This window comes from Scyliorhinus torazame, chromosome 29, assembly GCF_047496885.1.
Source record: "Scyliorhinus torazame isolate Kashiwa2021f chromosome 29, sScyTor2.1, whole genome shotgun sequence".
Lineage (NCBI taxonomy): Eukaryota > Metazoa > Chordata > Chondrichthyes > Carcharhiniformes > Scyliorhinidae > Scyliorhinus > Scyliorhinus torazame.
This window is the reverse complement of record NC_092735.1, coordinates 22074765-22098144: the sequence shown is the minus strand read 5'-3', so window position 1 is coordinate 22098144 and position 23380 is coordinate 22074765. Positions and strand designations below refer to the sequence as shown.

General features: G+C 49.2%; 1 protein-coding gene across 1 annotated transcript in view; it reads right to left on the bottom strand.

Moving 5' to 3' along the window:
* The window catches only part of dlgap5 (discs, large (Drosophila) homolog-associated protein 5), a 50335-nt gene extending 42754 nt beyond the window's left edge, over positions 1-7581 (bottom strand). Inside the window, exons 1-2 of the mRNA XM_072492172.1 lie at positions 7274-7581; positions 4331-4515 (exon numbers count right to left, since the gene is read on the bottom strand). Coding sequence (XP_072348273.1) covers positions 4331-4515; positions 7274-7484 — 396 coding nt within the window. The 5' untranslated portion in view covers positions 7485-7581. The remainder of the gene's footprint in view (positions 1-4330; positions 4516-7273) is intronic.
* Between the last annotated feature and the right edge of the window lie 15799 nt (positions 7582-23380).

The window sequence follows — 23380 nt, the reverse complement described above, 5'->3', positions numbered from 1 at the left end:
CAACACTCCAAAAGATCACTACCTCTGAACTCGGCACCACCCATGTTTTTAGCACTGTGGACATTGCCTTAGCGAAACCCTGCCAAAACCCGCTAAGCTTCGGGCATGCCCAAAACATGTGGACATGATTTGCTGGGCTTCCTGCACATCTTGCACACCCATCCTCTACCCCGAAAAACTTGCTGATCCTAGCCAGTCATGTGTGCCCGGTGGACTACCTTAAATTGTATCAGGCTAAGTCTGGCGCAAAATGAGGTGCTATTGACCCTGCTTAGGGCATCCGCCCATAGACCCACCTTTATCTCTCCTCCTAGTTCGTCCTCCCACTTGCCCGCAAGCTCCTCCACCGGAGTTTCCTCCGCCTCCGAAAGCTCCTGTTAAATATCAGGTACCTTCCCCTCTCCCATTCAGGTACTGGAAACTACTCTATCCTGTATCCCCCGTGGCGGCAGCAACGGAAAGGCCGGCACTTTTCTCAGGAAGTCACGTACCTGCAAATACCGAAAACCATTCCCTGCTGGCAATTTAAATTTATCCTCCAAAGCATTCAAGCTGGGAAAGCTGCCATCTATAAATAGATCCCCCATCCTTCTAATTCCTGCCCTCTGCCAATTCCGGAACCCACCATCTAGCAGATAGGGAGTTAAGTGTTTCCACCCTCCTTTTATGCAGATAGGGAGTTAAGTGTTTCCACCCCCCTTTTATTTAAGAACTGTTTTAACTTATTTGGAAGGCTGTTGCTAATGTGAAATTGCATTTGGTTTTAACATAAAATGCACTTATTGGCCAGTGTTATCACTCCTATGGTTTAGGAGACTTGCATAGATTGTAAATTGTTGGAATGCTCGTCTGGGAGGTGAACACATATTGAGCATCAGTTTGGGAATTGCAGGTCTAGTATGATCTTGCTCAACCGCAAATCGGCATTTCATTTTTCTTCAAAAGCTATTGCCTGCCTCTGCTTGTACTCAAGAGTACTGGAAGCTCTCCATCTCCTGGTCAGTAAGGTCCCAGAGTAGAATGGGCTCAATGAATCCCAACTTTTATTTTTTGTTTAGAGACTTGGGTGAATGGAGTCACAGGCCTGCAAATAACCTTTTAACAAAATAATAAAGCATTTATTGAACAAGTATAATACGATACTCCTTCATCCTAGCTATACCTTTACAGGCATGAACAGCTCTGTAAGGATAACACAAGGTGCCCAATTTGACTTATACTTAATCTTAGTGGACCAATAGGAAAAATGTGGTCAGACACCGCCCACAGGATACACCTCCAGAATTTCACCCACTATCCACATTATGCGCGGGATCACCGCACAATCTCTCAGGTACCCAGCCACGCCAACAGAACACTACTGCCTCACCAGGCTTTATGAAAGCATCACCATCCTCAGGATCACCATGGATATCAGGTTTCTCGCTAGCTGACACCTTCAGGGTCTGCAACCCGCAGCCATGTTTTTAAACTGAGTTCCTCTCTGCCCCTTTCCGAAACGTCAGTGAGCAGTATCCATAGATATCCACACAGTGCAGGAGGCCATTCAACCCATCGAGTCCTCACCGAACCTCCGAAAAAGCACCTTACTTAGGCCCAATTAAGCATGGTCAAGCCACCTAACCTGCACATATCTGGACTGTGGGAGGAAACCCACACAGACATGGGGAAAAGGTTGCAATCAAACCCAGGTGCTTGAGGCAGCAATGCTAAAAGTACCAAATCCAGATCACAGTTATTTGTCCCTTCAACTTTAGCCTACCTGGGACATTCCTCTTTTCATTCTCTTCGTTGTGTATCTGGGATATGCTTTCTGTTCCTCTGTACTGTCCTGCCTGCACTGGGTAGTCTGTGGACTGCTTCTTGCCTCTGCGTTACCTGGATCCAAAAGTGCTGCTGCTTTTCAGTGCGCGTCTCTGGTAGTGGAGCAACAGCTTAGTTTTTTCTCACCCCCTGTAATTGCTTTGACATTTTAAAACTTTAATTATAACGCAGGCAAAGTTTAAAGCACTGGGGGGGGGGGGGGGGGGGGGGGGGCAACCTGCAGCCTGGGGGGAGGGGGCCATACAGCCCATCTAGGTTCCTTTGTTGACTGTTTTCCATGCGCAGTTGCCACATTCCACCAATTTCCCTCGGTGTAGTTTTTTTCCCCCTACCAGCATGACTGAAGTGATTGGCATGTAAAACAAGGGCAATGAAGTGTGGTGCATGCTGATTTCTCACAGCATTGACTTGGAGCAGTGTTCTCCCCGGTCCAAAGTATAAATACTTTTTTTGTTTTTACCATTTGAAGTGGATGACACTTCTATTAATATAGAAATGAAGCATTTTCGGTAACTCATGAAACATCTGCCATGTATTAAATGTGTTTAATCTTATTCACAGGGCCATGGCTCGTGAACGAGCTCCATTTCAATCTTGTGGCCCACTCAGATGAAGGACGGTCACTCATGTGGCCCACTTACTGTCCTATCAGTCATCCATCACTGGTTTAAAGTGAAACTAAAACCTTCAGACTTGCGGGCACTTTTGTTTAACATGCAGTTAAACTGAAGTTTGAATGTTTTCTTAATACACAAACAAAATTAAACTTGTACCGTATTTAAAAAATATATATCTAGAGTACCCAATTCATTTTTTCCAATTAGGCAATTTAGCGTGGCCAATCCAACTGCACATCTTTGGGTTGTGGGGCCGAAATCCACGCAAACACGGGGAGAGTGAGCAAACTCCACAGGGTCAGTGACCCAGAGCCAGGATCGAACCTGGGCCTCAGTGCTGTGAGGCAGCAGTGGTAACCACTGCGCCACCGTGCTGCCCTTAATTGTACCTTATTTCTATGCACAATACAAATTACTTAAACTATCTCTATTTCCACTCACCTGACACAACAGAATTTGACAGCACAGCTGCAGAGCTATGAACACAAGAACAAAAATGGGCAGGAATACCCCATTCAAGTGTGTTCTGTCATGGAATAAGGTCATGGCGATAGGCGGCCCAGAGGACCTGGGTTCGATCCCAGCCCCGAGTCACTGTCTGCGTGGAGTTTGCACATTCTCCCCGCGTCTCACCCCCACAACCAAAGATGTGCAGGCTAGGTCAACTGGCCACACTAAATTGCTCCTTAATTGGGAAAACAATTGGTTATTCTAAAATTTATATTTTAAAAAATAGTCATGGTTGAACTTCGATATCAACTCCGCTTTCACACTTTATGCCAATGTTGATGTTCCACAAAGACCTCACAGCCCAGTCCATCACACGAACCTGCCTCCCATCTACACCTCTTGCTGCCTGGGGAAAGCGGGCAGCATAATCAAAGACTCTTCCCACCCGGCTTACTCACTCTTCCAACTTCTTCCACCAGGCAGGAGATACAAAAGTTGGAGAACACACATGAACAGATTCAAAAACAGCTTCTTCTCCGCTGTTACCAGACTCCTAAACGACCCTCTTATGGACTGACCCGATGTAATACTTCACTCCTGTATACTTCCCTCAATGCCAGTGTCTATGTATTTCGTACCGTATTTTCTTTTTATTTTATTTTCATGTACTAAATGATCTGCTCGCAGAAAAACTTTTCACTGTACCTCGGTATACATGACAATAAACAAATCCATCCACTTCATCTCACCTCATCCTCTCCTGTAACTTGGCCTGAAGGAAATGTCCACAAATCAGCCCTCAATCCTGAAAGTCTACCATCAGTGTAACTCAAAAATAAACCTCTTTTCTCGCACTTATTTCGTCAGTTGTGGAAATGGTCCAACATATCTGGAGTCTTTTCTAACAACTTTTGAGTTCCTTATACCCAGTATCCAGAGGAAGCTGGCTGCTCTCTGGGTCTAGTGTCCTTTACATACGCACAATAGCTTATGACCCAACTACTGCACCGTGTAAACCAGCGGTTCCCAACCTTTTGCTTTATGTGGAACATGGAGTCATCAAAAGCTTTTACGGACCACAATGTAGACGTTCTGTAAGTTCTTTAAACACAGTCCACGGCCGATGGGAGTCAAACTTGTGTATTAACGGGCATTAAAAACAGCTATTTCTAATCATCTATGGAGCAGACACAAATACATGACAGATTGCATTACACAAGAAGACTTGTGAAGAAAATTACTTTTAAAAGAACAGAAGATCCATGAAGTGCCTGCAATGATCACCTGCAGTACTCTCGCAGACCACAGATTGGGAACCACTGGAGTAAACATATTTCTGACCATCTCCAGCTGGTAACAGATCAGCTTCTTATTTTCTTTTGCATAATCTCCACTCAGAACAGAAACAATGTCATGCAGAGCCATTACAAACACTATACCGTAGCTTTTGGTTTCACTGTATTTTGTGACTGAAACAGAGTCGCATCCGGTCTGTAAATCCCAACTTTGAAGACTTGCTTGGGTTTCTCACGCTCTGCCTTCAATTTCCGCAGTAACTTTTCCTCCTTATAACGCTGTAACATCTCCAAACGCTGTACCGGTTGTGGTGCGGCCCTCGAAGATTCTGAAACGGTCAGGAAGAACGGATGTTGATGGCAAAGGAAATGCCCTCCCCGACCCTCTTACCACACCTCCTCCCGCATCTCTTTCTCCCTTTAGCACCCTTGTATCCTCTCCCCCCATATCAAGCTTTCCCTCCCACAATATCATATCTCTCCCGTCCCCTCCCCCATATCCCTCCCGTCCCCTGCCCCATATCCCTCCCGTCCCCTCCCCCATATCCCTCCCTTCCCCTCCCCCATATCCCTCCCTTCCCCTCCCCCATATCCCTCCCTTCCCCTCCCCCATATCCCTCCCTTCCCCTCCCCCATATCCCTCCCTTCCCCTCCCCCATATCCCTCCCTTCCCCTCCCCCATATCCCTCCCTTCCCCTCCCCCATATCCCTCCCTTCCCCTCCCCCATATCCCTCCCTTCCCCTCCCCCATATCCCTCCCTTCCCCTCCCCCATATCCCTCCCTTCCCCTCCCCCATCATCTCTCCCTTCCCCCCATAAAATCCTCTCTCCCCCTCCCCCCCCCCCCCCCCCCCAATCTCACACCCTCACCCATCACAGCATCTCTCTCCCTCCCCCACCCATCTCTCCTACCCAGACCACCTCTCCCTCCCCCCATATCTCTGGGGCTGGTTTAGCACAGGGTTAAAGAGCTGGCTTTTAAAGCAGACCAGCAGCTCGGTTCAATTCCCGTACCAGCCTCCCCGAACAGGTGTCAGAATGTGGTGACTAGGGGCTTTTCACAGCAACTTCATTTGAAGCCTACTTGTGACAATAAGCAATCTTCATTTCATTTCTAGCATAAGATAAAGATGCATGGCATTAAGGAGAAAGTAGTAGCATGGATAGAGGATTGGTTAATTAATAGAAAGTAAAGAGTGGGGATTAATGGGTGTTTCTCTGGTTGGCAATCAGTAGCTAGTGGTGTCCCTCAGGGATCAGTGTTGGGCCCACAACTGTTCACAATTCACATAGATGATTTGGAGTTGGGGACCAAGGGCAATGTGTCCAAGTTTGCAGACGACACTAAGATAAGTGGTAAAGCAAAAAGTGCAGAGGATACTGGAAGTCTGCAGAGGGATTTGGATAGGCTAAGTGAATGGGCTAGGGTCTGGCAGATGGAATACAATGTTGACAAATGTGAGGTTATCCATTTTGGTAGGAATAACAGCAAAAGGGATTATTATTTAAATGACAAAATATTAAAACATGCTGCTGTGCAGACGGACCTGGGTGTGCTAGTAGTGCACGAGTCGCAAAAAGTTGGTTTGCAGGTGCAACAGGTGATTAAGAAGGCAAATGGAATTTTGTCCTTCATTGCTAGAGGGATGGAGTTTAAGACTATGGAGGTTATGCTGCAATTGTAGAAGGTGTTAGTGTGGCCACACCTGGAGTATTGTGTTCAGTTTTGGTCTCCTTACTTGAGAAAGGACATACTGGCACTGGAGGGTGTGCAGAGGAGATTCACTAGGTTAATCCCAGAGCTGAAGGGGTTGGATTAGGAGGAGAGGTTGAGTAGACTGGGACTGTACTCGTTGGAACTTAGAAGGATGAGGGGGGATCGTATAGAAACATAGAAAATTATGAAGGGAATAGATAGGATAGATGCGGGCAGGTTGTTTCCACTGGCAGGTGAAAGCAGAACTAGGGGGCATAGCCTCAAAATAAGGGGAAGTAGATTTAGGACTGAGTTTAGGAGGAACTTCTTCACCCAAAGGGTTGTGAATCTATGGAATTCCTTGCCCAGTGAAGCAGTAGAGGCTCCTTCATTAAATGTTTTTAAGATAAAGATAGACAGTTTTTTGAAGAATAAAGGGATTAAGGGTTATGGTGTTCAGGCCAGAAAGTGTAGCTGAGTCTACAAAAGATCAGCCATGATCTCATTGAATGGTGGAGAAGGCTCGAGGGGCCGGATGGCCTACTCCTGCTTCTAGTTCTTATGTTCTCCCTTCCCCCCATATCACATCTCTCTCCCTTCCCCCATATCATATCTCTCTCCCTTCCCCCATATCATATCTCTCTCCCTTCCCCCATATCATATCTCTCTCCCTTCCCCCATATCATATCTCTCTCCCTTCCCCCATATCATATCTCTCTCCCTTCCCCCATATCATATCTCTCTCCCTTCCCCCATATCATATCTCTCTCCCTTCCCCCATATCATAGCTCTCTCCCTTCCCCCATATCATAGCTCTCCCTTCCCCCATATCATAGCTCTCCCTTCCCCCATATCATAGCTCTCCCTTCCCCCATATCATATTTGGGCAGCACGGTAGCATAGTGGTTAGCATAATTGCTTCACAGCTCCAGGGTCCCAAAGACGTGCAGGTTAAGTGGATTGGCCATGCTAAATTGCCCTTAGTGTCCAAAATTGGCCTTAGGGTTGGTTGAGTGGGGTTACTGGGTTATGGGGATAGGGTGGTGTGGGCCGCGGTAGGGTGCTCTTTCCAAGAGCCGGTGCAGACTCGATGGGCCGAATGGCCTCCTTCTGCACTGTAAATTCTATGATATCTCTCCCTTCCCCATATCATCTCTCCCTCTCCCCATGTCTCGGGGGCTGGTTTAGCACAGGGTTAAAGAGCTGGCTTTTAAAGCAGGCCAGCAGCACGGTTCAATTTCCGTACCAGCCTCCCCGAACAGGTGCCGGAATGTGGTGACTAGGGGGCTTTTCACAGTAACTTCATTTGAAGCCTACTTGTGACAATTCATTTCATTTCTCCCTCCCCCACATATCATATCTCCCCCCCCCCCCCCCCCAGGGACACTCACTGAGCCGCCCGGGAATCTCGGCCTCCCCCTCGGCGGCGACTCCGGGGCCCAGTAGCGGCGCCTCCAGGCGGCGGCTCTTGCGGAGCTGCAGGTCGCGGTTCTCTTTCTGGCAGCGGGAGCGACTGCGGGCCTGCTTCACCCGCAGCGCCTGCACGTCGAGTCCGGCCGCCGCCTTATAGCGCTGGCTGAAGCGGCTGCCCAAGGGCTCCATGGCGGCGGTGAAGACACAGATCCGATGCAGATACCGATCCTGATCAGCCGCCGCTCCAGAACCTTCCAGTGCTCCCGAGCGTTAGCCGTTCAAATAACCCGCCCGCCCGCTGATTGGACCAGCCGCCCTCGTTCCGTCATAAATGGTCATGAAACGTCGCCATTGTTTGGCCGCGCCAGGTGATGGCCCCGCCCACTCGGTTTCAGCGCTCCAGTCCGATTGGTCCAGCCGACGTCAGAACGTGAGGACCGCCCCGCCCATTCCAAACCCCCGTTCCCCATTGGCGGCGGTGACATCGGCCGCGTCCAATCGCATCCCACGTCGAACCTCCGCTTCCCATTGGTGCAGCGGGTCACCTCAGGTCGAACGTCCATTCCCATTGGCGGAAATGAACGCCAGCAGCGTCCAATCGTGTCCCCCCCCCCTGCCTGCAGCGTCCATTCCCATTGGTGCAGCGGCGTTCCCAGCGCGTCGAATCGGGTCCCGCCTCGGGTCGGACGTCCGTTCCCATTGATGGATTTGAAGCTGGGAGCTGGGTTCTGATTGGTGGAATTCAAGGCGGGAGATTTGAATGGAAGGCCGGGCGCCATCTTCCCTGGCTCCACCAGGGGTGTGGGGTGGGGGGAGAGGGGGCACAGACCCCAATGTTGGGCCTCCCATTTCTTCCTTTTCCTCAGATTGCAATCATTTAGACAAGTGCTTGAAACGCCGTCTCGTACAAGGCTGCGGGCCAAGTGCTCTGGAAAATGGGGTTAGAATAGATGGGCGCTCGATGGCCGGTGTAGACACGATGGGCCTCTTTGCCCGCTGTTAAAAAAAACTCTTCGATGACTTTATCGTTATCACAGCCTCTGGTCACTGTCCGTGTGGGGTTGGCACATTCTCCCCCCATGGCCGGCACGGTAGCACAGTGGGTAGCACTGTGGCTTTACAGCTCCAGGGACCCGGGTTCGATTCCCGGCTGCGTCCCTGTCTGCACGTTCTCCCCGAGTCTGCGTGGTTTTCCTCCGGGTGCTCCGGTTTCCTCCCACATCCAAATAATAATAATCTTTATTATCACAAGCAGGCTTACATTAACAATGAAAAGACGTGCAGGTCAGGTGGATTGCTCATGAAAAATTGCCCTTAAGTGTCCAAAAATGTTAGGTGGGATTACGGGGATAGGGTGGAGGTGTGGGCTTAAGTCGGGTGCTTTTTCCAAGGGCCGGTGCAGACTCGATGGGCCGAATGGCCTCCTTCGGCACTGTAAATTCTATGATTCTTAATTCAGAAAAAAAAAGAATTGGCCACTTGGAATTTATTTTTAAAAAAAAGACTTCTCAGGGATGCATACAGGACAAATATCAGAAATTAGTCAGAGCAACAGAAACTACAACAGACATAAAAACAGAAAATGCTAGAAAAGCGCTGGCAGCATCTGAGAGAGAAACAGAGATAACCTTTTGAGTCCAATATGACTCTTCTTTGGAACTACAGTAGATATGATGGCTTCACACTATGAGGTCAGAGTATCACTGGTGGGCAAGAACAATGGATCTGGAATTGTCCTTTGCAATGGTCGAGTCTGAAATTCTGACGAGAAGGTGCCGAGCTTCAATATGCACCCTGACATTGTGTGATATGATTTACAAACTAGGAGGAAGCTAATCAGCAAGTAGACCTCTTGAGTTCAGAACTCATGATACGATCAAAAGATCAACATCTACGGGGGCCGTGTTTGGTCACCTTGGGCCTGCAGGAAACCCAGGTTGTATTTTACATGAGTCTATTGTATAACCATAATAGGACTCCGAGGGAGTAACAAACTTGCATTTGAACAACAGGCTTGAGCCGAAATCACAAGAAATAATTTACTTGCGTTTCACCAAACACTCGCCTTATGTCACGAGCAGCATCTTTGCTACCATTAACATTCCCTTTGTCTTGTGTCCATGACAATTTTGTCAATATCTCCTTAATTCCGACCTACTGCTGACCTGTTCAGATCCGCCTCTTCCACCCCCACCCCCCCCACTACATAATCACGTTTCTATCCACCTTCAGCTCTGAAGAGTGATAAGGACGTGAAACGTTAACTCTCTTTCTCACTCCACAGATACTGCCAGACCTGCTGAGTTTATCCAGTATTTTCTGTCTTTATTCCAGCAGTGTTTTGCTTTTATTGCGTGCCTGTGACAGGATTGGTACATGACATTGGCGGGTTCCTGGCAAGACCTGCATTCCGGCAGACCCTTGTGCTGGATTGGGACTTGGTAGTAGTCTAGTTGCAGGTGTGAGGAGTCTGTAGTTTTTGTAATGATATGCATATAGTCAGTATAGTGAAGGGTTAATAATTACATCTATGTGTAAATTAAACACTAGAGGGCATTACTAATTCACTGTATTTAAGACAGCCTCTCAAGGAATTCTGGGAGAAGCTGAAGAGATAGAGAGAGCAGAGTGAAAGTTAGTTAAAGATATATAGCACGAGGTCAAGTCATAGTGTAGTTAGTAGTTAGTGTGGTGAATGTATTTCACCTAATGCATGAGCTGTCTGTACTGTCTGTATAATGACGTGACCCATGACCTGGAAGTGATGATACGGGCTACTTTCAGATACTGTACTGGAACCCAGGTGGGCTCCGCCTCTGGCTCCACCCTCACCGGGGCCATATATAGTCCAGCACTCATTTGTACAGCCGACTCTGGCAGGCGAGTTCATGGATATTAAAGCCTAATGTTCACTCGTTCTCACGGTCTCACAGTGAATTGACGGTATAACAATTTAATATCCATCGACAGCATCATGGAAGCCGCTCTAAAGCCAGATGAGCTTGAACTCGACACGCGTGCGTCAGAAGCCAAGGAGATCTTCGAACATTGGCTTCGCTGCTTCGAGGCCTACCCCGACTCCTCCACAACGCCTCCCACTGAAACCCTCAAGCTGCGACTCCTCCATGCTCGGGTGAGCCATCGAATCTCCGTGATGATTGAGAAAGCGGCCACGTAGGAGGTGGTTGTCGCAATCCTCAAGGCGCATTTTGTGAAGCCTGTAAACGAGGTGTACGCCCGACATCTCCTCCCGACTCGCCGTCAATGCGCTGGGGAATCGCTAGATGAGTACCTGGAAAGACTGACCCTACTTGTGAGGAACTGCAGCTAACGGGATGTGACGGCGGAGGAACACATGCACCTACAGATACGGGACACCTACGTGGCCGGGGTCCGATCGAACTACATCAGCCAGCGCTTGCTAGAAAACGGGAGCACTGACCTGCGGGACACGGTAAAGCTAGCTACCTCGTTAGAGGTGGCCTACCAGAACCTCAGTGCGTTCCCCGCGGACCAGGCGAACCCCTAGTGGACACCATCGTCGCGACCCCCGTCGGACCCGACTATGTCGCGGGCCTGTGCCGCGCGGCTGCCAGTCCAGCCCGGGGAACCGCAGTGCTACTTCTGCGGTCAGGGTCAACACCTCCGGCAGAGTTGCCCAGCACAGTGACGTGCAGCAACTGTGGGAAAAAGATACACTTCGCCAGAGTCTGTCTGGGCCGACCTAAAGCCCAGAAATCGGACACTCACCAGGCCCGACCCGTGGACCCACAGGCCCGTAGACCCCGCAACGTGAACAAAGAACAAAGAACAAAGAAAGGTACAGCACAGGAACAGGCCCTTCGGCCCTCCAAGCCCATGCCGACCATGCTGCCCGACTAAACTAAAATCTTCTACACTTCCTGGGTCCGTATCCCTCTATTCCCATCCTATTCATGTATTTGTCAAGATGCCCCTTAAATGTCACTATCGTCCCTGCTTCCACCACCTCCTCCGGCAGCGAGTTCCAGGCACCCACTACCCTCTGTATAAAAAACTTGCCTCGTACATCTCCTCTAAACCTTGTCCCTCGCACCTTAAACCTATGCCCCCTAGTAATTTATCCCTCTACCCTGGCTATCCACTCTGTCTATGCCCCTCATAATTTTGTAGACCTCTATCAGGTCGCCCCTCAACCTCCGTCGTTCCAGTGAGAACAAACCGAGTTTATTGAATCGCTCCTCATAGCTAATGCCCTCCATACCAGGCAACATCTTGGTAAATCTCTTCTGCACCCTCTCTAAAGCCTCCACATCCTCCTGGTAGTGTGGCGACCAGAATTGAACACTATACTCCAAGTGTGGCCTAACTAAGGTTCTATACAGCTGCAACATGACTTGCCAATTCTTGTACTCAGTGCCCCGGCCAATGAAGGCAAGCATGCCGTATGCCTTCTTGACTACCTTCTCCACCTGTGTTGCCCCTTTCAGTGACCTGTGGACCTGTATACCTAGATCTCTCTGACTTTCAATACTCTTGAGGGTTCTACCATTCGCTGTATATTCCCTACCTGCATTAGACCTTCCAAAATGCATTACCTCACATTTGTCCGGATTAAACTCCATCTGCCATCTCTCCGCCCAAGTCTCCAAACAATCTAAATCCTGCTGTATCCTCTGACAGTCCTCATCGCTATCCACAATTCCACCAACCTTTGTGTCGTCTGCAAACTTACTAATCAGACCAGTTACATTTTCCTCCAAATCATTTATATATACTACGAACAGCAAAGGTCCCAGCACTGATCCCTGCGGAACACCACTAGTCACAGCCCTCCAATTAGAAAAGCACCCTTCCATTGCTACTCTCTGCCTTCTATGACCTAGCCAGTTCTGTATCCACCTTGCCAGCTCACCCCTGATCCCGTGTGACTTCACCTTTTGTACCAGTCTACCATGAGGGACCTTGTCAAAGGCCTTACTGAAGTCCATATAGACAACATCCACTGCCCTACCTGCATCAATCATCTTTGTGACATCTTCGAAAAACTCTATCAAGTTAGTGAGACACGACCTCCCCTTCACAAAACCGTGCTGCCTCTCACTAATACGTCCATTTGCTTCCAAATGGGAGTAGATCCTGTCTCGAAGAATTCTCTCCAGTAATTTCCCTACCACTGATGTAAGGCTCACCGGCCTGTAGTTCCCTGGATTATCCTTGCTACCCTTCTTAAACAAAGGAACAACATTGGCTATTCTCCTGGCCCGGAACGCCCCCTTCAGACACGTCATCAGCCTCGTGCGACTCATGGGGGCCGCCATCTTGCCTGCCGGCTCCAACACCGACCGACACGTGTGACCGATCGGGGCGGCCATCTTGGTCGCCATCTTCGACCCGGCCCGACACGTGCGACTCGTGGGGGCGGCCATCTTGGTCGCCACCTTCGACCCATCCCGACACGTGCGACTCATGGGGGCTGCCATTTTACGACCACGACTCCGCCGACCACGCTATCTACCCGCAGCTGGGCACACACAGTCACTCTCGACCAGTCTCAGCCGAAGCACTTGAAAAGCTCAATGATGGTCGTCCAGGTCAACGGGAAGAGACCCCCTGCCTTTTCGACTCCGGGAGCACGGAGAGCTTTGTTCACCCTGACACGGTAAGGCGCTGCTCCCTTCCCATATACCCCGCATCCCAAACCATCTCCCTTGCCTCCGGATCCCATTCGGTCCAAATCCGAGGGTACTGTATCGCTAACCTCGCGATGCAGGGCGCCGAGTACGCCAGTTTTAAGTTGTATGGCCTCCCTCACCTCTGCGTCCCCCCACTGCTTGGATTAGACTTCCAATGCAATCACCAAAGCCTGACCCTACAGTTCGGTGGACCCTTACCCACCCTCACGGTATGCAGCCTCGCGACCCTCAAGGTCCCCCCCTTCGCTCTTTGCGAACCTCAATCCTGACTGTAAGCCCATCGCCACCAGGAGCAGGCGGTACCGTTCCCAAGATATGGCTTTTATCAAGTCTTAGGTCCAGCGACTGTTGAGTGAAGGGATCATCGAGGCCAGCAACAGCCCCTGGAGAGCGCAAGTGGTGGTCGTCCAGACCGGGGAAAAGAACCGACTGGTTGTAGACTAAAGCCAGACTATTAACCGGTTCACGCAACTGGATGCGTACCCCCTCCCCCGCATTGCGGAGATGGTCAATCAGATTGCACAGTACCGCGTGTTCTCAATGGTCGATCTGAAGTCGGCCTACCACCAGCTCCCAATCTGCCTGGATGAACGCCACTTTACTGCTTTTGAAGCAGCCGGCCGACTCTTCCACTTCCTCAGGGTCCCCTTCGGCGGCACTAACGGAGTCTGAGTCTTTCAGAGAACGATGGACCGAATGGTGGACCAGTAAGGTTTGCGGGCTACATACCCGTACTTGGACAATGTCACCATCTGCGGCCATGATCAGCAGGACCATGGCACCAACCTTCAGAGGTTCCTCCAGGCCGCCCAATCCCTCAACATCACGTACAACAAAGAGAAGTGCGTTTTCCGCACTACACGACTGGCCATCCTCGGCAATGTCGTGGAGAACGGAGACCTAGGGCCCGACCCCGACCATATGCGCCCCCTCACGGAACTCCCCCCTCCCCACAGCATCAAGGCCCTCAAACGATGCCTGGGGCTGTTCTCCTACTATGTTCTCCAACAACTATGCGGACAAATCCCGCCCACTTATTCAAACCACCACTTTTCCCCTGACGGCTGAGGCCCGCTCGGCCTTCAGCTGCATCAAGGCCGACATCACCAAGGCCGCAATGCACGCGGTGGACGAGTCCGTCCCCTTTCAGGTAGAGAGTGATGCGTCAGACGTCGCCCTGGCCGCCACCCTCAACCAGGCGGGCAGGCCAGTAGCATTCTTCTCCAGGACCCTCCACGCTTCCGAAATCCGACACTCCTCGGTCGAGAAGGAAGCACAAGCAATATGGAAGCCGTGCGGCACTGGAGGCACTACCTAGCCGGTAGGAGGTTCACCGACCATCGGTCGGTCACCTTCATGTTTGACAACGTACAACGGGGCAAAATAAAAAATGACAAAATCCTGAGGTGGAGGATCGAACTCTCCACCTACAATTACGATATCAAATATCGTCCTGGGAAGCTCAACGAGCCCCCAGATGCCCTGTCCTGCGGCACATGCGCCAGCGCGCAAGATGACCGACTTCGGGCTATCCACAATGACCTCTGTCACCCGAGGGTCACCCGGCTTACCCACGTCATTAAGGCCCGCAATCTGCCCTTCCCCACCGAGGAGGTCAAGGCAATGACCAGGGACTGCCAGGTCTGCGCGGAGTACAAACCGCACTTCTACCGGCCAGACAAGGCCCGCCTGGTAAAGGCCTCCCGGCCCTTTGAGTGCCTAAGTATGGACTTCAAAGGGCCCCTCCCCTCCACCAACCGTAATATATACTTTCTAACCGTCGTCGACGAGTACTCCTGCTTCCCCTTCGCAGTCCCCTGCCCCGACATGACTTCGACCACTGTAATAAAGGCACTGCACAGCATCTTCACACTGTTTGGTTTCCCTGCTTACGTCCACAGCGACCGGGGCACATCATTCATGAGCGATGAGCTGCGTCAGTACCTGCTCAGCAAAGGCATTGCCTCGAGCAGGATTACGAGATATAACCCGCAGGGAACCGGGCAGGTGGAGAGGGAGAACGCGACGGTATGGAAGGCCGTCCTTCTGGCCCTCCGGTCTAGAAGTCTCCCCATCCCCCGCTGGCAGGAGGTCCTCCCTGACGCCCTCCACTCCATTAGATCACTCCTCTGCACAGCCACGACCGAGACCCCTCACGACCGCTTGTTTCTCTTCCCTAGGAAGTCCATCTCCGGGGTCTCGCTTCCACCTTGGCTGACAACTCCGGGACCTGTCCTTCTCCGGAGGCACATGAGGAGCCATGAACCTGACCTAGAGGGTCCAGCTGCTGCACGCCAACCCCCAGTACGCCTACATCGCGCACGAGGACGGACGGCACGATACGGTCTCCCTACGAGATCTGGTGCCAGCTGGTTTGCCTGCCAACGCGGCCCCCTCCCCGCTGCCTACAGCCAGCCCCTGCACCCCTTACGCCCCCCTGGGTCTCCTGTCTTGGCCCGTGCCGGCACTGCCGCCACCTGCCACCCCCTTGCCTACCCCCACCCCCAACCGTCTCCGACACGTTGACTGAGGCTCAAGCTCCAGACACAACGCCCCCGGAGTCACCATCGGCAATGACCGTGCCCGCCGCATCACCAGAGCTGAGGAGGTCTAAACGAACGATCCGGTCTCCAGACAGACTGAATCTCTAATGACCCCACGTCACCTCCGCTGGACTTGATTTTTTTAACAGGGGGTGAATGAGGTGAATGTATTTCACCTAATGCATGAGCTGTCTGTACTGTCTGTATAATGATGTGACCCATGACCTGGAAGTGATGATACGGGCTACTTCCAGGTACTGTACTGGAACCCCGGTGGGCTCCGCCTCTGGCTCCGCCCTCACTGGGACCATACATAGTCCGGCCACCTGTGGGTGGCACTCATTTGTACAGCCGACTCTGGCAGGCGAGTTCATGGATATTAAAGCCTAATGTTCACTTGTTCTCATGGCCTCACAGTGAATTGACGGTATAACAGTTAGATAGAATATTGAATACTGTAGTACAGATTCAATATCATTTGTAATCATCTATAACTCAGGAGAGTGTGCGAACCTCATTTAATTAATCGTGTAATAATAAATTAGTTTTGTTTCAATCTTTTGATTGGTGAATTCTTTGTCAACATCGGGTCATTCTGGAAGAAAAGACAGAGAATACAGCACATTACCAGCCGTGGTAATATAACAGTTATATCATTAGCTCCGGGGAATCTTTCTGCTTTTGAACAGCAATGGTAAAGTCTACTGACACGTTCTCCTTCCCGAGAGCTCTTTAGGATCTACGTGTCCAAATTCTGCCCTCTTAAGCAGCTCCGCCGCAGCTGTGCAGATGCTGTGAGCTCAGACACTTTCTCCCCAAGCCTTTCCGCCTCGCGACCTTTAAGATGCTCCTTAAAACCTGGCTCATTGACTATCAGCATCCTGGGGGATGCCATTGACCAGAAACTGAACTGGACCAACCATATAAATACTGTGGCTACCAGAGCAGGTCAAAGGCTAGGAATCCTACAGCGTGTAACTCACCTCCTGACTCCCCAAAGCCTGCCCACCACCCGGAAGGCACAAGTCAGGAGTGCGATGTGAAACTCTCCACTCGCCTGGATGAGTGCAGCTCCAACAACACTCAAGAAGCTCAACGCCATTCAGGACAAAACAGCCCACTTGAGTGGCAAACATTCACTCCCTCCACCACCAATGCACAGTGGCAGCCGTGTGCACCGTCTACAAGATGCACTGCCGGAGTTTACCAGGACTTTTTAGACAGCATCTTTCATAGAATCATAGAATTTACAGTGCAGAAGGAGACCATTCGGCCCATCGAGTCTGCACCGGCTCTTTGAAAGAGCACCCCACCCAAGGTCAACACCTCCACCCTATCCCCATAACCCAGTAACCCGACCCAACACTAAGGGCAATTTTGGACACTAATGGCAATTTAGCATGGCCAATCCACCTAACCTGCACATCTTTGGATTGTGGGAGAATACCGGAGCACCCGGAGGAAACCCACGCACACACGGGGAGGACGTGCAGACTACGCATAGACAGTGAACCAAGCCGGGAATCGAACCTGGGACCCTGGAGCTGTGAAGCAATTGTGCTAACCACTCTGCTACCGTGCTGCCCACTTTCGAACCCAAAGCTGCAATCATCTAGAAGAACAAGGGCAGCCGACATGTGGGAACACCACCAACTTGACGTTCCCCTCCAAGTCACTCACCATCCTGACTTGGAAATATATCTGCCGTTCCTTCACTGCCGTTGGGTCAAAATCCTGGAACTCCCTCCCTCACAGCACTGCGGGTGTACCTACACCACATGGACAGCAGCGGTTCAAGAAGGCGGCTCACCACCAGCTTCTCAAGGGGCAATTAAGTATGGGCAACAAATGCAGGCCTAGCTAGTGATGTGCACATCCCATAAGTGAATTAACAAAATTGAGTGCCACGTGGGACAAATTAAAGGAAGGGGGTGTCATCTGTATTGCCAAGCTGGGCCCACAGTTATTCGAGGCAAAGACCCAGGTTCAGAGATTTTAAGGAATCCCTGGAAATCCAAAAAGAACTATATAAATGCAAGTTCTCTCTCCTTCAAATGTTTGGATGAGAAGATCAGAGGTGACTATATTTGACGGAAACAGCAGATGGTGCCATTGCTTTACTTATGAGAAAGATGAGCCAGGTCTTAGAAGGGAATGTTTTCTAATGTTGTTTTCGATGCAGTGAAGACTGTTTATTTTTTAAACAATCTCCCATTTGACCTCAGATCTCATGTCTGCGTCACTCTAACGTCCAGGCTGCACTGGCATCAACAGCTAGGGTCCCGAGGACCCAGGTTCGATCCCAGCCCCGGGTCACTGTCCGTGTGGAGTTTACACATTCTTCCAGTGTATGCGCGGGCCTCACCCTCACAACCCAAAGATGTGCAGGGTCGGTCAATTGGCCATGCTAAATTGCCCCTTAATTGGAAGAAATCCCCCCCCCCCCCCAATTTTTTTTTAAACTGCTCGGGTCATTAACACATGTCTATGTCGAGGGGAAATTGTTATCCCCCACCTCAGCATATCCCGCAAAGGGAACACACTCTTAGAGTTCTTTGGATTACAAGGGTCAATGGCGCTAATGCAATGATTGAGGAATAGCTGCAGGCTGGAGAATAGTTAAACAAGAGGTAGACAGCAGTCCTTTAAAAAAAAATTCATCAATGGGATTTGGGCGTCAATTATTGCCCCGAAACTGAGTGATTTTCTGAGCTCACATGTAGGCCAGGCCAGGTAACGGCAGCAGATTTCCTTCCCGAAAAAAGACACTAGTGAAGCCAGATGGGATTTGACACATTCAACAATGGTTTTATCATATTCCAGGTGTCAAATTCCAATTTCACCATCTATCTTGGTGGGATTTAAACACAGACCATTATCCTGGGTCTTGGAATTGTTAATCCAGTGGTGATAACATTGCACCATCACCGCCCTTTTGTTCTCAGAGTAGAAGCTTTTTCAAACAAGATGCTTGAACATTCTGAACCACACTAAAACATAAAGCCATTCTTTAATTGGGAAGAATTGCTTACTCTCTGTAGCAATATTGTACAGAGAGTATTTACAGTGCAGAACGTGGCCATTCGGCCCCTCGAGTCTGCACCAGCCCTTGGAAAGAGCATCCTATTCAAGCCTACACCTCCACCCCATCCCCGCAACCCAATAACCCCATTGAACCTTTTGGACACTACGGGACAATTTAGCGTGGTCTATCCACCTAACCTGCACATCTTTGGACTGCGGGAGGAAACCGGAGCAGCCAGGAGAAACCCACGCAGACACGGGGAGAATGTGCAAACTCCGCACAGTCAGCCACCCAAGGTCTGAATTGAACCCGGGATCCTGGGGCTGTGAGGCAGCCGTGCTAACCACTGTGCACTTTGGAAACACAACTAAAGAGCTGGAAATCATTCCTATCTCCAAAAATCTGTGTTGTTTCATTCATATCGATATTTTACTTTACAGAAAAGAACATTCTGAGACACAGTACAGGGTGTACTCACTTGAAGTGGTGGTGGAAATTATTACTTTAATTGAAACCCCTTTAAATGTGAAGTATGGTTTCCCATTGGAATCATAGAATCCAAACAGTGAAGAAGGAGGCCATCTGGCCTGTCAAATCCAGACTGACCCTCTGAAAGAGCACCCTAACTCGGTCTATGTCCTCGCCCTATCTTTGCAACCTCGCACATCAATGCTAAAGCCAGAGTTAGGTTCCTGATGACAATTGTTTGGAGCAATGGTCCCCAAAGCGCTCCACCACCGGGGGTTTTTCCTTTTTTCATGCCTGGGTCTGTTGTAGACTCCCGATTAGGGATGGATTGCGGTGATTGGTCAACAATTCTATTATCATTACAGGAGGATAGAAAATGAAGCAGGCATATTTTTAATCATCCAGCAATTCCGATGTTCCAAAGTGACAACGTCAGTGGACTATAATATGACGTGACTTGATGTTCACCTGGGTTTCATTCAGTTCCACATGAATGGCACTTAATGAACCTCAAACTTGGAATGCAATGGAAAAATGCGTATCCCAATAGCCCATAATTTCCTCTCTCCAGCCGTTGACGTGGACTGAAAATAAGGAATGTGGGGTGTAGGCAGAAAAATGGGGATGAAGCCCAAGATCAGTGATGGCCGCAACGAATGGCGGAGCAGACCCTATTGGCCGTGGGGTCTACTCCTGCTCCTCGTTCTGGTGTTCAACACAGTGGACTTGGTGCGAGCCTGCCTTTCCACTTACACTGCATGCACCCCCCCACCTCCCTAACCCCCCAGGAACAAATTCAGGCTGAAAATTATTATATTACTATTTTGTAATATATATATAATTACTCTTTTTGTCTAGCCGAGTTGTTGAAATATAGGCGTAGTCTTCCAGTGATGACAAAATAATTGAATGAGCAATATTAAGACCATAAGACCATAAGACATAGGAGCGGAAGTAAGGCCATTCGGCCCATCGAGTCCACTCCACCATTCAATCATGGCTGATTTCAACTCCATTTACCCGCTCTCTCTCCATAGCCCTTAATTCCTTGAGAAATCAAGAATCTATCAACATCTGTCTTAAAGACACTCAACGTCCCGGCCTCCACCGCCCTCTGTGGCAATGAATTCCACAGACCCACCACTCTGGCTGAAGAAATTTCTCCTCATCTCTGTTCTAAAGCGACTCCCTTTTATTCTAAGGCTGTGCCCCCGGGTCCTAGTCTCCCCTGCTAATGGAAACAACTTCCCTACATCCACCCTTTCTAAGCCATTCATTATCTTGTAAGTTTCTATTAGATCTCCCCTCAACCTCCTAAACTCCAATGAATATAATCCCAGGATCCTCAGACGTTCATCGTATGTTAGGCCTACCATTCCTGGGATCATCCGTGTGAATCTCCGCTGGACCCGCTCCAGTGCCAGTATGTCCTTCCTGAGGTGTGGGGCCCAAAATTGCTCACAGTATTCTAAATGGGGCCTAACTAATGCTTTATAAAGCTTCAGAAGTACATCCCTGCTTTTATATTCCAAGCCTCTTGAGATGAATGACAACATTGCATTTGCTTTCTTAATTACGGACTCAACCTGCAAGTTTACCTTTAGAGAATCCTGGACTTTGCACTTCAGCATTATGAATTTTGTCACCGTTTAGAAAATAGTCCATGCCTCTATTCTTTTTTCCAAAGTGCAAGACCTCGCACTTGCCCACGTTGAATTTCATCAGCCATTTCTTGGACCACTCTCCTAAACTGTCTAAATCTTTCTGCAGCCTCCCCACCTCCTCCATACTACCTGCCCCTCCACCTATCTTTGTATCATCGGCAAACTTAGCCAGAATGCCCCTAGTCCCGTCATCTAGATCATTAATATATAAAGAGAACAGCTGTGGCCCCAACACTGAACCCTGCGGGACACCACTTGTCACCGGTTGCCATTCCAAAAAAGAACCCAACTCTCTGCCTTCTGCCTGACAGCCAATCGTCAATCCATGTTAGTACCTTGCCTCGAATACCATGGGCCCTTATTTTACTCAGCAGTCTCCCGTGAGGCACCTTATCAAAGGCCTTTTGGAAGTCAAGATAGATAACATCCATTGGCTCTCCTTGGTCTAACCTATTTGTTATCTCTTCAAAGAACTCTAACAGGTTTGTCAGGCACGACCTCCCCTTACTAAATCAATGCTGACTTGTCCTAATCCGACCCTGCACTTCCAAGAATTTAGAAATCTCATCCTTAACAATGGATTCTAGAATCTTGCCAACAACCGAGGTTAGGCTAATTGGCCTATAATTTTCCATCTTTTTCCTTGTTCCCTTCTTGAACAGGGGGGTTACAACAGCGATTTTCCAATCCTCTGGGACTTTCCCTGACTCCAGTGACTTTTGAAAGATCATAACTAACGCCTCCACTATTTCTTCAGCTATCTCTTTTAGAACTCTAGGTTGTAGCCCATCTGGGCCCGGAGATTTATCAATTTTTAGACCTCTTAGTTTCTCTAGCACTTTCTCCTTTGTGATGGCTACCATATTCAACTCTGCCCCCTGACTCTCCGGAATTGTTGGGATATTACTCATGTCTTCTACTGTGAAGACTGACGCAAGGTAAATAAACGAGTGAGTTCTTTTTACTTCAATACTAAACTAGCAAACAAACAAATAACTATAGATTAAATTATTAAATAAGACTAAGCTATATACTAAAATCTACAACTTCTCTCTCTAGCTGGTTTCCCTTCTGTACTCTCCACACTCCTAACACACTCTCCTTGAGGAAAGAACGGGAAAACCTTTTTATAGGTCTTGATAGTGTGGCCAGCTAGTGTTCATTTGCCTGTAATTGCTTAGCATTACTTGACCATGTATTAGTACATACAGAGATCACTACAAAGTTCACATCTCTTTCATCTTCCTGCCACTTCTGTTTGAGGGGCTTTCAAGAGATGGATAGAACATGGACGCTGCGATTGTTGTCCTTTGTGTTGAGTAGACGAGGGAGATTTTAATTCAAAATTGAAGGGCATGGATGGAGTTAACAAGGGGAAACTGAACTAGAGTGTAAATAAAGCGATGGTTCTAAGGAGTGATTTAATTGAGGCGTTCAAAATTCTGAAGGGTTTTGAAGGTGGAGAAACTTTCCACTGGCAGTAGATTGGTAAGCAGAAGACATAGAATTAAGACGACTGGCAAAGGAGCCAGAGGGGTATAACTTTTACACAGTGGCTTGTTATAGTCTGGAATGCATTGCCTGCAGGGGTTGTAGAAGCAGATTTAATAATAACTTCCGAAGAGGAAAAATGGTTGAAGGGAGAATATCTTGCAGGACTGTGGAGAAAGAGCAGGGTGTGGGTCTAATTGGACAGCTCTATTAAAGAGCTGGCACAGCTGAGGTGGGCTGAATGGCCTCCTACCATGCTGTAAGAATCTTCCCTCCACAACAGTCAACATTTTCATTCCTTTAGGTCAATGATGGGCAACCTAGACTAGTGAGTGGGCCACATGAGTGGCCTCTTTCGCCTCGGTGGGCCACAGGATTGAAACCGAGCTTGTTCACTAACCATGAGCCCTTGAATAAGATTGAATTGGGGCAGCACGGTGGCGCAGTGGTTAGCACTGCAACCTCATGGCTCCGAGGTCCCAGGTTTGATTCCAGCCCCGGGTCACTGTCCATGTGGAGTTTGCAAATTCTCCCCATGTTTGCGTGGGTTTCACCCCCACAACCCAAAGATGTGCAGGGTAGGTGGATTGGCCACGCTAAATTGCCCCTTAATTGGAAAAATGTATTTAGAATAAGATTGAATACATTTAATACATAAAGAATATTTCATAATTTGTTATAGACGATACTTAATTATTTATATATTGATACCAGTGTCATCAACTTCAAATGGTAAAAACAAACTAAATATTGACACTTTGGACACAGAGGGAGTGCACGGCTCTCACAGTCAATGTTGCGAGCAATCGGCACGCCCCTCACTTCACTCGCCCTCGCTTTACGCGCGAATCACTTCAGCCATACCGGCAGGAAAAAAAACCTACATGGCTAGGAATCAGCGGAATGTGGACCCTGCGCGTGGGCAACGGTCAACAAAATGTCTCGGGGGCCGCACTCGGAACCCAGATGGGCCGCGTGTGGCCTCTGCACTGTAGGTTGCCCATCACTGCTTTAGAGGGTCTGTCCTTTCTACATTCAGGCAGCCGTTATGCACAACAGAAGCATTATGACCTAGGAAACAGAGACGCACACTCTTGCTCATGTTAAGTCATTCCAGAACTTAAATTGCCTGAGATAAGAGATATCAAATTTGATTTTGAGTGTGAGGAGAGATTGTTATTTTTTTGTGTCCAGCATGTTAGAATTTACAGATTGGAGT